This window comes from Crassostrea angulata, chromosome 5 (genome assembly GCF_025612915.1).
Source record: "Crassostrea angulata isolate pt1a10 chromosome 5, ASM2561291v2, whole genome shotgun sequence".
Taxonomy (NCBI): Eukaryota; Metazoa; Mollusca; class Bivalvia; order Ostreida; family Ostreidae; genus Magallana; species Magallana angulata.
Window position 1 is genome coordinate 50,272,232 of NC_069115.1, and position 16,907 is coordinate 50,289,138.

Consider the following 16,907-nt stretch of genomic DNA (forward strand, 5'->3'; position numbering starts at 1 on the left):
TTTATAAATGTGAGCACAAAATACTAAAAACGGAATTAGGTAATAAAACAATTATTTAATGCCTGAACAGTCAATAGACCCGATTTTTTTCCCTTGGTGCAGGGAACAGCTCAGTATGATCTATTGCCCTCGGCCGTTGGCCTCGGGCAATAGATCATACTGAGCTGTTCCCTGCACCTGGGGAAAAATATTCGGGTCTATTGACTGCTCAGGCATTGAATAATTGTATAATATATAAAGATAAAACAAAATATTTAAATATCAAAGCTTGAAGGGACTTGGACAGGATTTGACTTAAAATTTTGAAATTTTATTTTCCACTTTCAATTTCTGAAATAATAAATACAGAAGTTTATAATGCTATGTAAAAATTTGAAGGTCAAATATCAAGTTAAAAGCAAGATACAAAATTCATATTTCATTGTTTCGTAAACAAAGCTCGAATATTGCCATTTTTTAGCATTGGTGTAAGTTTCAATCAAATGTATCTGTTTTGATTGATAACAGTATTTATGAAAATATTGAATTAGTTTAAATTGTTTTTTTTGTCTAAGAAATGGTAATTATCTACATTACATTTTTTGTAAACAACAGACTTGAGTTTTGTTTACATAACAATCAATTATTACCTCTGTATCTCACTTGTAACCTGACTTTAACATTCAATATTTTGGTCAATCATTTAAAAAGCACCAGTTTACCATATAAGACATAAAAAATAAAAAAGAAATAATATTTAATCTCAAATCGTGTCTTAGTCCCTTTTTTCTTTTCTAAATGATAGTTTATAGCTTAACAACTCACATTTAAAAACTTAATGAAGATCTGATGGTTAATCTGTTGACCACCCAGCCTTCTTCAGCACATAGTTAGTCATTGCGTTTAATTCAACCTTATTGCAATCATAACCTTTTTTTATTACTTTTATTGGCCATGTAATAATTAATTATTTTAGAAATTTTGTTTAAAATATACTCTAAGTACTGATTTTTTGGTATTTAATCTACTTTTAAGCTAAACATGACTCGTAAAAGGTATTCATTTTCTTTGACTGTAAAACTTCTACCAACTTAAAACATGCTAATTTTACTAATCATTTGCCTTTATTTCTGAAACACCAAAAAACTGTGACAGATCGAGCAATGTCAATGATCCCATGGATTTTAGAAACGGAGCGTTTTTGCAGGAACGGATGTAACGTTGTTACTTTCTTGGATTTACTATCATTTAGCTACTGTGTTGGTTGTAGTGCCGCCGGGGTTATCAAGAAGATGTTATGCACTCTGTATGAACGACACACGTGTTCGATGTGCATGCGAAGTAAGGCAGCACTGTCAGTGCAAAACTAATATGGATACCTGCGAAATCCTTTCAAAGAATAAACAACTTTTGTATTTCATTGATTGTCGTTTTCTTTATTCTTTTATTACAAACATTTTACTACAATGTATAGTTCATGCATTTAGAAGTCCGTGCAACCTGAATGCCTTGAAGGGAGAGCAACTGACCGTAACTTTCTCAACCGGTATATATACCCCAGTGGCAGTAGAGGAGCGATCGAAAATAATATGGCGACCAATGCTTTTAAGAATTCATGTCAGCTTTAAGATGTCTTAAATGTGTTAACAATAACCTTGATAAGATTGTGCAGAGACGGGATGTTTAAAGACCCCACCCCCATACAAAAAGGAGATCACAAGTTGTTACAAGCTTGGATTTAGAATTGAATATCTATTCTTCATATAGCCCCTTGGTCTGCAGTATAGTGAAAACCTTCTGCACTCTGTGGGAATTGCATAAAATTGTTCAATGTGAATGTGAAATTTAGAGGAAGGCAGAGTACAGGTTCTGAGAAAGAAAATCAAAGGTGTGAAGGGCCAAAATGGCGTGGAGTTGAAGCTAATTTGAAAAGTAAAAACCTGAATAACATTTCTAATAAAAGTCTTATTAATCTCCAAAGCAAATATGCATTTTTTTTTATTCGTGTTATATATGGTTCTTCTTTATTGATCACACGTACATTTAGGTACTATAGATTAAGAAATTCTTAAAACAAATTATGTAACTATAAGTAATGCATGTACATAAACATTAGACCGACTTATCTTATTTTTTTTCTGGAGATTAATTGAGTAGGGCGTCAATATTACAATAATAAAAATTTAAAATTCATTAGGGATTTTATCCAGTCGACAATATTGAATTGAAGTGTGATTTTTTTTTGCTTTCAAAAATCATTCCAATCTGGATATTGACCATTCATCTAAAACTATCAATTATACTTACTTTTTAAAAACAAATTTAAAGATAAATATAATAGTTGACTGCTTTCAAATATATAAAAAAATGTTTTTATCACATAATTAATTAAATTACAATTCATTACAAATGAATTCACATAACTCTTAAAAAGTTTTCAATGTTAGTTACAAATCTAATTTTAAAATATCTTAGGAGTTAAAAAATTGTAGATATTTTTTCTCTATTCAAAAAGAATAAATTAGTATCAAAAGTATGTTTGTTATTCTATATACTGTATATTGCTGAAAAAACCCTCTTATTATCAATTGATTTAAAAATCACAAAGGATCAAATGACATGGACTGAAAAGATCAGGGGTAGATATAAGAAAGCACCTATTCACGTTGTTTACATTCACGAGTATAAAGTGAACGTAGTTGGTTTAAAAATATTTTTGGATGTAGATATAATCGCTCGATGTACGAAGTTTTGTTTCTAAAAGATCAAGCATTTGTGCATTGTCTACATTCGATATGGGTACAAAATAATCTGTTTTGCAGGCAGGTATATTTAAAAACAAATTGAGTATGTAGGCCTAACTATGGCATGTGTCTCGGTGCAAGTGTATTTATCCGCTGAAAACCAGACATATTTATTTTACAATATTTCAATCTTTAATCAACATTCAAAGACATCAACTAATTTTTATCTGCAAACTCCTTATATTGACGTATAGTTCTGCTCTAAATGGAAGTATGTCATCTTATTGTAAAAGTCAAAAACTTGGCACTCATTTGCGCTGATTTTTTTATTGTGTAGCATGAGTTGTTCAATTCCTTAAATTTGCAACTTCCGGTCATTCAATTCTCAGAATGATTTCAAGCTTCACACGACGTCATAAAAAAATCACATATGGTGGCAATTCTTAAATGATTTATTAAATATTTTATAGAGTGTGGAATGTTTATTTCCTTAAAAATTTTTTAAAACAAAATAATTACAAAGTTCATGTATTTAGAGGTCTCTGCAATTTGAATGTTCTATTGGAAAGAAACAAATCTCAATTCTCTTAACCAGAAATATAACCCATGTAGCAGTTGGGTGACAAAACTAATATGGCAAACAAATGCCTTTGATTATAACTACAAATCAACATTGAAATTAAATATCTAAAACCTGTAATATATGTACTTTTCATTTCAAATTCATTACCTCCAGCTCTTGTTTTACAGGAAACTTTCTGACTTGGCTCACTAATTCTGATGGATTCATCTGCATCGTTGACTGTGCGTACAGTAAATGTATATGTTTGTTCTGTAAAAATATAACATAAATTGACAGTATATAATAATATTAATCATTATCTTACTTTTTCTAAGACATTCAATGATTTCTGAATGAACAAAAACAATGCATAGGTAATCACAGGTTAAAAAGCTAACAAAGACGATACTTCACCTTTACGAGACCACCTTTATAATATTATATGAAAATCATTCTAAGTTACTGATATTTGATATTCATGGATACTCTTTTGTCACTATATCGTGTATCTTATGTTCAAAAAACTATTTGATAACCATATGTTCATTCATATATGGTTTTGCAAGATACAATGTACATTAATACAATAATATAAAATATAATATTGCATTATAGGATAAAATACAATATAAATTATATGATACAATAAAATACCGTAATATATATGGAAACAATATGACATTGTTACATATTATATGATATTTTATCAAGATATGATATTGGGTCACATAAAATAATACGATATTTTATTATATACTACATTTTTGTATTGTACCATCACGTTTTTTTCATTTTAAATCGAAATATATATATATATATATATATATATATATATATATATATATATATATATATATATATATATATATATATATATATATATTGTTTATAGAGGATATTTATATTGTGTGATTTTATATTTGCTTTATCCAACGAGTTGAAATGGTGTATATATTCGCGAGGCTTGCCGAGCGAATATAACCATTTAAAACTTTTAAAGGATATTACGGCAAGGAAATGTCTTTTCAAACGCCTAAAAGGGACGTCAGCTGACAACACGACACGGCGCGCCATCATAATATTGTGTCGGCTGAGGTAAAATACCAATAGAAACAAAACAAACGATGGAGGAAACAGGAAACAAAAATCAAAATTATCCACAAGAGGCACAAGCAATATTTTGATGAAGTATGGGATTATACCTTCTGACCAAACGGTGAATACGGCATATTACTTTCAGGTAAACCCAGGACTACGATGTTATAGAATCGTCATTATTAAAGTTCAACGCCAGACTAGACAGTGCAGCCTGTAAAGGCAATTTATATATAATAATAACTACAATACAATTAAAGGCCTGAAGGGCCATACTGGCTTACGGGTTTGATATGACTATATTTACATGTATCGAGTATGATTCCCTCTATTTCGTACGGAAACTTTAGTTTATTTATAGCTCTATAGAAAGTAACTAGTTAATTCATCGCTCAATAGAAACTAACAGCAAGCCCCATTAATTGATTGGTCAAACCTTGGTGACCGAAACAGACAGGATTGAAATCTAGACGCCTCTTTTATTAATTGGTTGAAACCACCATTGCTTTAAGGAAAATCATGGACTGCATGAAATAATTATGATGATGTCAGAGACGCAAACTCTTATATGAGACAATTGTTTCTTTATTTTATCCAACGAATGAAGTACATTAACAGTAAATTTATTTAACGATATAAGACACAAAAAAACACTTCAAACCAACATGCACTCAAATATCAGTATACCTTGCATTCCTATGCATTATTAACTGGCGCGAAAATGTCATGACGTTAGAATTTCTTGCCTTCTTTTCAGTGTTTTCCCCAGAAATTTTTTTTATAAATGGGGGGGGGGGGGGGGTTGGCAGAGTTGGTGAGCAGTGCGACGTAACAGCGCCACAGCCAGCACGAATTCACTGCGCGTAAAATAATATAACCATAATTATTATGATGAAATGTTCTGCATGTTATGTACTATAATTAATTCTCAGAAAATCTACATCAACATGTATTATTTCATTTTTTGGTATTTCATAAATGTATATTTATTCATATTTTTCTGGGTTTTTTCTAGCAAAACTAATACCACTTTTTTTTCAAAAACATTTTTTTAAGAGGCTGACCTTCACAAGCTTTCATAACAAATATAGATTCACAAGGCAGTTCTAACAGTTGCAGGCCTTTTAGGCCCAGAGATGTTTAGGCCCTTGATTGATTATATGTTTAGGCATGTGTTAAGATGTTTAGGACCCAAGATGTTAAGGCACCTATCTTAAGATGTTTAGGCATCAACCTCTTTTTTTAAAATTTGTTTAACATTATTGACTAATTAAATAGACTGAGATTGAGATGTATCTCTAACAATTTTTTTATTGTATATATGTGAATTAAAAAAAATTGCTCCCTATTTTTTGTAAAATAAAATAAATAAAGTCCGTATTATGTGTCTTATCTTTTTAATTGATTTTCTAATTATTTTCAAATTCAGTTTCTTAAGTTTATTTAATTCCACTCAAAGGGTATTTGAATTTTGAATATTGCATAATTTGTATCCAACAAAGATAAAATCATGATAATTTCTTTACCATTTGTTAAACCACCATTACTATTAATTAATAAAACAACATCCACCCTCCACCCCAATATCCTGATCCCTCTCTGGATAGGGGCTAATAAGGAGAGATAGTGAATAGATCCTGCAATACAATGGGGGTTTCAAACAACTCTTAAGAAGTAAATTATGAAGAGACTAGCTAGTCTTCTTTAATCAATGATTAATCTAAATCTGTTATAAATATCACATATTCTATACATGTATGGGTTTTTTCCATTGAAAATAATAAATTTACTCAAACATTTAATTAAATGTTAATTAAATTTCATTTAAAGAATATTCCAAAAATATCCCTTAGAAATATATTCATCCCCTGCATCTATAGTCAAGAATAAGCGTAATTATAACAGCCAAGTAGTACAATTGTCGAAATATCTTTCTACTGTAATGATTACAGAAATAACTTTGTTTGAGTAGAAACTTGCTTCAGGGATTTTATTCTCAGTTCTATATATCGGTAAATCTGCTGCCGTGTGAAGAATATCAATGATAAAAGATTGTTTTTTTTAAATATTCAAACTTTGTATTATTCCAATAATGATAGGCAACAAACCAAATTTTGAATTTGAATACTAGTATAATGCATACCCTCATATAACTTTAAATTTGTGTTCTAGTCATGAATCTCATAATGGCAGCTCTGACATCGCAATTTTTTTCTTCCAAAAACAAAAATGCATTTGTTTGCTTAAAACCGCTCAAGAGATACATAATTAGATAGTTTATTATAACAACAGGTGCCTTCACACCTAAACATCTTGGGGCCTTAACATCTTAGGTCCTAAACGTCTTTGCTTGGGCCTAAACATTTTGGGGCCTAAACGTCTGTAATTCGATTCGTTCAAATACCTTCAATTTTGCGCAAAGTTCATTTCCAAAATATCCTCGGCATCAAACGGTCACTGGTGATGTTCCGCCGACCGTAAGAATATTAACATACAGATGTTCTAATTGATTTTACTTCACAGTAATTCGCAAATCCTTATATCCGTTATGTTAGAAAACCGTTGCATTGCGCCTTTGTTAACTTACTGGCTGTCTATTATGACGTCACCTTGTTTTGTAGTCGTGAATAGTTATTTACGTCATCGTTTACGAATCAACAAATCAGAGGCGATTAATTGAAATATAGGGAATATTCTCTAGATATAACTCCTAGCCGGTATTGACCGGTCAATATTTTTCGGACGAGCTAATATTACAATAATATTACAATTATTGACTATTCGTCTATATAAAGTTATATAGGGAGAATATACTACTGAATATAACAATAAAACTAGACACGATTTCGTTGCGAGCAACGAGGAGGTCTTCCGTGCGATTTTTTAAAGGTAACATGACCTTGACTTTAATATTTGAATTTTTATCTTCTTATCGGGGCAACAACAACAAATTTTGATGGTTGAATATTGTTAGGAACATTATTCTCAGCATTTTTATTCTATATTGATTTTCAAAATGATGCTTTAAAAAATATCTGTTCTGTTTGAGATAGGTTATCAAAGTTTTGGACTTCTAGCCCCTTAAAACCTCTAAAAAAAAACCTAATTACGGAACACATGATAAAATAATTATAATTTATTGTTAAATAAATGTGAGATGAACATTATTGCTTCCTAAACATATAACAAAATATTTTTCAGTGAAGTGCTATAAAAGAAAGACCTTCAGAGCCTGTATGGCCCCTAAAAATAAAAAGATAGGTCTTTATAAAAATATTTTGTTCAACAAAAATTCTTAGCCGTTTTTGAGCTATTTTGTAAAGACCGTTTTAGGGGCTGACCCCTTATCCCCTTATTGGGGCCATATGACAAGATTTCGATTGTTGAATATTGACAAGCGCATCATTCTAAGCATTTATTATTCAATATTGCTTTTCAAAACATTTCTCAGTAAAGTGCTATTGAAGAAAGACTTGAGAGCCCTTTTGGCCCCTAAATTGAAGGGCCAGCCCCTTTTTCTTGGCATTATATGAAAGGTCTTTTGATATCAATCATATTTTGTTCAACAAGTGTTTAGAAATTCTTTGCCGTTTTTTAGCTATCTGGGATAGGACGTTTTAGGGGCCGACCCCTTATCTCCTTCTTGGGGCCAGATAACGAAACTTTTATGATTGAATATTGTTTAAAACATCATTCTAAGCATCTTCTATTCTATATTGCTTTTCAAAATAAGTGTCCTTTTTGAGATATAATTGATCGAAGTTTTGGACTTCTGGTCCCTTAAAACCCCTAATTACGTAACGCAAGATAACAATTTTATAATGTATAGTTTTATTAGTGAAAGATAAACATTTTTGCTTCTTAAACATATTACAAAATATTTCTCAGTAAAGTGCTATGGAAGAAAGACTTTAGAGCCCCTTTGACCCCTAATTTGAGGGACCAGGCCCATTTTCTATTTTATTTGCTCTATATGTTATGGTAAAATATTTTCAGGAAAGGAGAACAAGAGGCCCAGGGGCCACATCCCTCACCTGAGCAACAATTGCCTTAATTCTGATCAAATTAGCATTACAGTATCAAAATATCTGGTCAACTAAGTACAGTAGATCTTGCTAAAAAAAAATGTGAAAATCTGCCTCTTTTTTTGGTAAATACCAAGCCCCTTTTGTTGTTGTACCTGTAAGAAGATTTTTCTCTATTCCTATATACCCCCCCCCCCCCCCAACATTTCGTGGCCCCACTTTTCTCTAGGGAATCATGGTTTCATCAAACTTTAATCTGCATAACCTGTGCTTTCACACTATATACTGAGTTTTGGACCGAAAACTTTCCCAGAATATTTTTTAAAGATTTTTTCTATATATTCCTATGTAAAAATTCAAACCGCCATCACGGCCCCACCCTACCACTAGCGACTGTGATTTTGCAAACTTGAATTTACACTACCCGAGGATGCATCTACACAAGTTTAAGCTTTTCTGGCCAAATAGTCTTTAAAAAGAAGATTTTTAAAGACTTTCTCTATATATTCCTATGTAAAAATTCTTCCCCAATTGTGGCCTCACCTTACCCCTGGAGTATTATTTAAACAAATTTGAATCTATAAGATCTGGGGATGCTTCCACTCAAATTTGGGTTTTCCCTGGCCTAATAGTTTTGAGAAGAAGTTTAAACATTTTCTCTGTATATAAAAATTTATCCCCCATTGTGGCCCCGCCCTACCCCCAGGGACGATGATTTGAACAAACTTGAATCTACATTATCTGAGGATGGTTACACGCCAATTTGAGCTTTCTTGGCCAAATAGTTTTTAAAAGAATTTTTTTTTAAAAAAATTTTCTCTATATATTCCTGTATAAACATTTATCCCCAAATTGTGCCCCCCCCTACCCCCGGGGACCATGATTTGAACAAACTTGAATCTACACTATCTGAGGATGCTTCCACACAAATTTGAGCTTTCCTGGCCTAATAGTTTTTGAGAAGAAGATTTTTTAAAGATTTTCTCTATATATTCCTATGTAAAACTTTATTCCCCAATTGTGGCCCCACCCTACCCCCGGGGACTATGATTTGACCAAACTTGAATCTACAATACCTGAGGATGCTTCCACTTAAATTTGAGCTTTTCTGGCCTAATAATTTTTGAGAAGAAGATTTTTAAAAGATTTTCTCTAAATATTCCTATGTAAAACTTGATCCCCCTATTGTGGCCCCTCCCTACCCCTTGGGACCATGATTTGAACAAACTTGAATCTACACTACCTGAGGATGCCTCCACACAAGTGAAAGCTTTTCAGGCCAAATAAATTTTGAGAAGAAGATTTTTGAAAAATACCAACAAATTTTCAATAATTCTCAATTATCTCCCCTTTAAAGAGGGCGTGGCCCTTCATATGAACAAAGTTGAATCCCCTACACCTACTGGTGCTTTGTGCCAAATTTGGTTGAAATCTGCCCAGTGGTTCTTGAGAAGAAGATGAAAATGTGAAAAGTTTACGACGACGACAACGACGACAGACAACGGACAAATTGTGATCAGAAAAGCTCACTTGAGCCTTTGGCTCAGGTGAGCTAAAAAGAACGAAAACCATTCAAAATCACACCGTTTTTTTCAAACTCGATTTTCGGGTCCAGGCGAGCTTCGACGCCTTTGAAGCCAGATAACCAAAAATGCCTTTAAACACATCTACAATCTTTCGTCTACAATCCCTGAAAATCTAAATTCAATATCTTTTTTCGTTTAGGAGGAGATATCCGGACAATCTGACCCTCTAAAAATCGCTAATACGTCAATATCTTCCGAACGGAAATGACGTCATTAAAATAAAAAAATTATATAAGGTTTTAATCAATATCTACAAGATCTGAAATGTTCATGAAAATCGGTCGAGTCGTTTTCAAGAAATCGTTTGTACAAAAAAGCGTAGGAAAAAAAAATAACAATGAGGTCTTCCGTTGGAAACGGAAGACCTTAATAAACATCACAATATTGTGACATATATTTTGTTTTCCCTTGGACTGAAATGTCACAATTACATTTGATTAAACATGGCACGTGATTGACACATATCTCTATGTAGGTTCTTTGAGGATTAATATTATGCAATATGGCCGTCATTGGCCACCGCCGGATATTTCATATTATCTAACATAAAAATCGTGTTCAGTAAGTCCTTAAAATATTTAGAGTAGTTGCCCTTTGGAATCATTTTTAAATTAGAGTAGTTGCCCTTTGAATATTGACGCATAACAAAAATGGCAGCGTCGAAATTTGCTCAAATCTCTGCAGAGGTTTAAAATTGAATAGCAACAAAGCATTGTAAGTAATATGGGTTAAGAAAAGATTAGAAGATTATAATGCGTATTTGAAGGGGGTATTGATAATTTTGAAGAGTTTAAATGATTTTAATTGGACGAGATGTAAGGCATCTTAAAGCTTGTACATGGCTTTGCGTAGATCACTGCTATTTTTGAATGAATATATCGCTTGATAGTCCCCGGGAAAACAAAACACTTCTTAGGTTAGCTACTGACTCACTATGGAAATATATTGGGTTGATCAATGTCATAGACGGCTCGGCGAAGCCGAGCCATCTATGAGATTGATCAACGCAATATATTTCCGTAGTGAGTCAGTAACTAACCTAATAAGTAATAATAGTGTATGCTACCTAACAATACTGTATTGTATGATATTGTATCATTTATGATATATAGTATGATATAGAGTCATATGATACAATATAATTTGAACATCATTGTATAATATTTTATCTCATACGTGTGGTGTATATTTCCCGTGTGATAAACCTTTGCTTTATCAAACGGGTGATGCTTTATCAAATACTTCCGGTCAGAACTATTTTTGACACAGCCTCTCGCTTCAACGCTTCAGTAACCTATTTTCGATGATTTGCTAGTACTTTCATCCTAACTACATCTACTGCCAAAAATTGATATAAAAAAGATTTTGTCAAAGATTTTTAAAAATTACAAATATGTCGGAAAACACATAACTGTGTAGTATAGGCGTTGAGCCCCCCTCCCCCCCCCCCCCCCCATTTCTTTTTTGCAAAGTTATACATAACACTTACCAAAGACCTTTTTTTTGCTTGTCAAGATTTTAAATAAGTCTAGCACCCAAATCAATTTGCTTCCGACACCATTGTGTAGTTTATAAAACTGCAAATCACGTAAGCTATCAAGGAGTTCATCCTGACGATGCGATAGCAAGGGGAATTTTAAAAATAGAAGAAGAATCTATTTGGCTCTCTGAAATTTTTAAAGAATTTCAGCCATATATGTTCTAGCTTTGTGTGAGATTCAAACCTTTTGTTTGCAAAATATCTGTTTTAAATCATTTTTCTCATACCAAATACTTTTAGACCGAACTTTATAGCATGTGCAGTAAAACAATAAAGAGTAACTGTTGTGATTATTGCGGAATTTTTAAAAAAAATATAATCAATATGAATGTAAAATTTGTCAAAGTGTGTTAACTAAATAGTAAAGCCTCACTACTTGCTTCATATAAAAATCTTAACTGTCACTATAAACCTACTACTGGTAATATTAAAAAGCCCATATCATGAAAGTATAGTGAAAATAAGTAGACTGGTCTACATATTAACTATCTTATATACCTAAAGTTAAGAGATATTTTATAAAGCTAAATATTATTATTTAATCAAGAAAGAATTTATAATTATACATGTTGATTACCTTTTGAATTTCGGATTTTTTTATAATTATATAGAGCTCTTCTTCTAAAGAAGATCAATACAGTCAAAGACAGTCATAAACGGCCATGAACATCAAGCCCTCTAAAAACCACATAGTTATTTTCAAATCCACATGTGCACGGTCATACAAAGAGTATTCGTTAAAATGGCGTCCCTTTAGTTTTTTTGACAGTCATTGCGTATTTTAAAAGCAACTTTTACCTAGTTAAATTAGTTCATGTTGTTTTGTTTTTGCTATGAAAGTTGGCCATTTTTCAATTGTGACGTACTTTTCAGAACAATATGACGTTTGAATGTATTTCTGAAAATATGATGGCTTCAAAACAGTTTCAACGGTTCTACTTATTTCTTATTTTTTTACAGAATGATTACAGCATAGTTAATGAGTTATTACATTGTCGATGTTAAGCCCACTCTAGATTCACCATTTTGAATTGAGATCCCCCAACCCCCAACCTAAAACACAATTCAAGTGCACCACTGTACACTTCTATTTATAATTTTTCGATTCAGAAAATTAAACCAATGGTTTAGACATCTACTTTTATGTTTTTAGATGACTACAGCGCTAGCTTACCAGTCTTTTTTAAGAAATAAACTCAATGTCTACCCAAGTTATACAAGTGTAACCTGGGTTGGGGCAATTTACGCTGTATAATCTGCAAAGCGATTTATAAACAAGAAGCCCAGGGGCCACATCGCCCACCTGAGCAACAATTGCTTTAATTCTGATCAAATTAGCATTACAGTATCAAAATATCTTGACAACTAAGTACAGTAGATCTTGCTAAAAAAAATTGAAAATCTGCCAATTTTTGTTCACATCTTTTTTGGGGGTAAATACCAAGCCCCTTTTGTTGTTGTACCTGTAAGAAGATTTTTTCTATTCCTATATAACCCCCCCCCCCCCCCATTTCGTGGCCCCACTTTTCTCTAGATTTTCTCTATATATTCCTATGTAAAAATTCAAACCGCCATCACGGCCCCGCCCTACCAGTCCACTAGGGACTGTGATTTTGCAAACTTGAATTTACACTACCCGAGGTGCCTCTACACAAGTTTAAGCTTTTCTGGCCAAATAGTCTTTAAAAAGAAGATTTTTAAAGATTTTCTCTATATATTCCTATGTAGAAATTCATCCCCCATTGTGGCCTCACCCTACCCCTGGACAAATATTTAAACAAACATGAATCTATACGATCTGAGGTTGCTTCCACTCAAATTTGGGCTTTCCTGGCTGAATAGTTTTAAGAAGAAGATTTTTTAAGATTTTCTCTATATATAAAAATTTATCCCCCATTGTGGCCCCGCCCTGCCCCCAGGGACAATGATTTGAACAAACTTGAATCTACAGTATCTGAGGATAGTTACACGCCAATTTGAGCTTTCTTGGCAAAATAGTTTTTAAAAGAAATTTTTTAAAAGATTTTCTTTATATATTCCTGTATAAAAATTTATCCCCCAATTGTGGCCCCACCCTACCCTCGGGGACCATGATTTAAACAAACTTGAATCTACACCATCTGAGGATGCTACCACTCAAATTTGAGCATTCCTGGCCTAATAGTTTTTGAGAAGATGTTTAAAGATTTTCTCTATATATTCCAATGTAAAAATCCATTCCCCCATTGTGGCCCCACCATACCACCAGGGACTATGATTTGAACAAACTTGAATCTACACTACCTGAGGATGCTTCCATTTTAATTTGACCTTTTCTGGCCTAATAGTTTTTGAGAAGAAAATTTTTAAAGATTTTCTCTATATATTCCTATGTAAAACTTGATTCCCCAATTGTGGCCCCACCCTACCCCCGGGGACCATGATCTTAAGAAACTTGAATCTACACTATCTGAGGATGCTTCCATTTTAATTTGAGCATTTTGGGCCTAATAGTTTTTTAAGAAGATTATTTATGGATTTTCTCTATATATTCCAATGTAAAAATCCATTCCCCCATTGTGGCCCCACCATACCACCAGGGACTATGATTTGAACAAACTTGAATCTACACTACCTGAGGATGCTTCCATTTTAATTTGACCTTTTCTGGCCTAATAGTTTTTGAGAAGAAAATTTTTAAAGATTTTCTCTATATATTCCTATGTAAAACTTGATCCCCCAATTGTGGCCCCACCCTACCCCCGGGGACCATGATCTTAACAAACTTGAATCTACACTATCTGAGGATGCTTCCATTTTAATTTGAGCATTTCGGGCCTAATAGTTTTTTAAGAAGATTATTTATGGATTTTCTCTATATATTCCAATGTAAAAATCCATTCCCCCATTGTGGCCCCACCATACCACCAGGGACTATGATTTGAACAAACTTGAATCTACACTACCTGAGGATGCCTCCACACAAGTTTAAGCTTTTCAGGCCGAATAGTTTTTAAGAATAAGAATTTTTGAAAAATACCAACAAATTTTCAATAATTCTCAATTATATCCCCTTTAAAGAGGGCGTGAACCTTCATTTGAACAAACTTGAATCCCCTTCCTCTAGTGGTGCTTTGTGCCAACTTTGGTTAAAATATGCCCAGTGGTTCTTGAGAAGAAGATGAAAATGTGAAAAGTTTACAACAACGACGACGACAACGACGACAACGACAGACAACGGACAAATTGTGATCAGAAAAGCTCACTTGAGCCTTTGGCTCAGGTGAGCTAAAAAGCGTAAATTGCTCCAACCCAGGTTATACAAGTATAACTTGGGTAGATATTGAGTTCATTCCTCATAATTTAATTTTCTGTAATTTGCTGTATAAATAGAGTCCGTTTTACTTTTAAAAATTATATTAATCTGTTCGAAATTCAAACGTAATGTCAAGCTGATTAATACGTTTTTGACGTTGGTGCATTGTGACATGTCTTGTGATGTGCATACAAAAACTATTTTTTTCGATCCAATCAAATGCTGCGTTACAACCAGAATTTAATTATTAAAAGATAAGCTTGTTACAGAGATACCGTAGTTCTGTGAGTAGCTTTATTAAACGTTATTAATTGCGTGGTGAAATAGAAAATCGTCGCAGTAAAAAGGGAAAAGTTGATGATAAAAGACGTGTATTAAAAAACAGCTTTTGTGGAGTCGCTTAAAGCGGAAATGGTCTATTAAAAATATTTGGAGAAGAAGTATTTTTTCTGATGAAAGTAAGATAATGATTGGCCACGATGCAAGCAAGAGCGTACGCAAGGAGAAAAGCGGGCCAGATCTTGTTTCACAAAACCCGCGTTAGAATTTTGAAGTCATGATATGGGATGCTTTCTTGGTTCGGACCAGGCACATTTGCATCTGTGGAGGGAAATATTAATGCAAATAAATACCACAATATCTTTAAAAAAAATGTTTGGCCTTTCGCGCTAGTTCGACGGTCGAAATACAAAACTCAAAACCATATTCCGTCACTTTCCTGGCCTGCCCAGTCACCCGATCTCTACATAATAGAAAATTTATGGCTTTTAATTAAAAGAAATCTCCAGTCAAGAAAACACAACATAAATTCATCGGCAAAATTATTCCGGGAACATTTGGTTTGTTATACATGTAACCCTAAAATATCTTCAAAGTTTATACAACATTACTCCATTTCCAGATGAATTATGCAGGTCATCTTTCAGAGTATTAGGTGAGTTTATTTAAGTTTCCTTATTTTTTTTTAATGTTATTTTTAATTACATGGTTTGTCACAGCTTGAACGGAGTGACAATTTTTACGAGTTGATTTTACTGCGTTTCTCAAAACTAGACACAATTTAAATGAATACTATTTGCATGACTCTGTACAGTTAGTTGGGAATATTCAAAAGATACTCCATCATTAATGTAATTACATTAAATGTCAGACATACAATACCTGGCAGTAATCCATCAACAATTTTGTTTGTAATATTTGATGAAGTGTTTATATTGCTAGGTATTCTTGAAGATACAGCAATCAAATAACTTTGAATAACTCCATTGGGGTTGGTGGGAGCTCTCCATGTCATATGAAGTGAGACATCTAATGGGCTATCTGGACATCTAACATTGATTGGAGGACCTGGCTCTGTAATGATTGAAAAATATTATTTAAAAAATTAATGATCCACTAGAATAGACCAACTTATCACTGTGTAATGTTACCTACTGTATATGCCTACATATTTGCAAGAATCAATTTATCCCTACACTTTCTTGTAAAGATTTATAAAAAAAAAAACCAACAGATTAATATTTTGTGTCACTGCATTATAGAGAACCGGGCTGCTCTATACGTATTTAAGTTTAATTTTTGGTGTATGGGATTGAGGAGGGAGAAGTTACATGTATTCAGAATTGAAGGTTAACTATACATTAAATAGATTGTACATTAGAATGTTCTTTCCCTTTAAAAATAACGAGATATGAAATATATTTACATGCACTTCCATTAAGTACAGCTTTAAAGTTATAAATAAATTTTTCATAATTATGCAATATATTAAGTTTTCTTTCTTTGTTTTAGTGCACTTGTACATCTCATAAAAAGCCCAGTTACTAAAAGTATTTTTTCGTCCAGTAAATTGCATAACCTTGGTGTTGTATGAGAATTTGATACCCCAAAATATTGATTCCTGGTTCAAAATATTATGCGATAATCTGAACCCATGCTTAATATTTCGCCGTGAAATATTCAACCCGCCTCAATAATATTGAACTCAGTGTAACATTACAAAGTCACAAAATACTGTTTTTTTAATTATCCTCAATCTAATAATTACATGAACTCATACTATATTTAATTTAAAATAAAAC

General features: G+C 32.7%; 1 protein-coding gene across 2 annotated transcripts in view; it reads right to left on the bottom strand.

Moving 5' to 3' along the window:
- The window catches only part of LOC128186323 (receptor-type tyrosine-protein phosphatase eta-like), a 71,379-nt gene that overhangs the window by 33,492 nt on the left and 20,980 nt on the right, over window positions 1–16,907 (bottom strand). For both annotated transcript variants that reach the window (XM_052856122.1, XM_052856121.1), the window contains exons 10-11: window positions 15,988–16,179; window positions 3,454–3,555 (exon numbers count right to left, since the gene is read on the bottom strand). In XM_052856122.1, coding sequence (XP_052712082.1) covers window positions 3,454–3,555; window positions 15,988–16,179 — 294 coding nt within the window. The remainder of the gene's footprint in view (window positions 1–3,453; window positions 3,556–15,987; window positions 16,180–16,907) is intronic.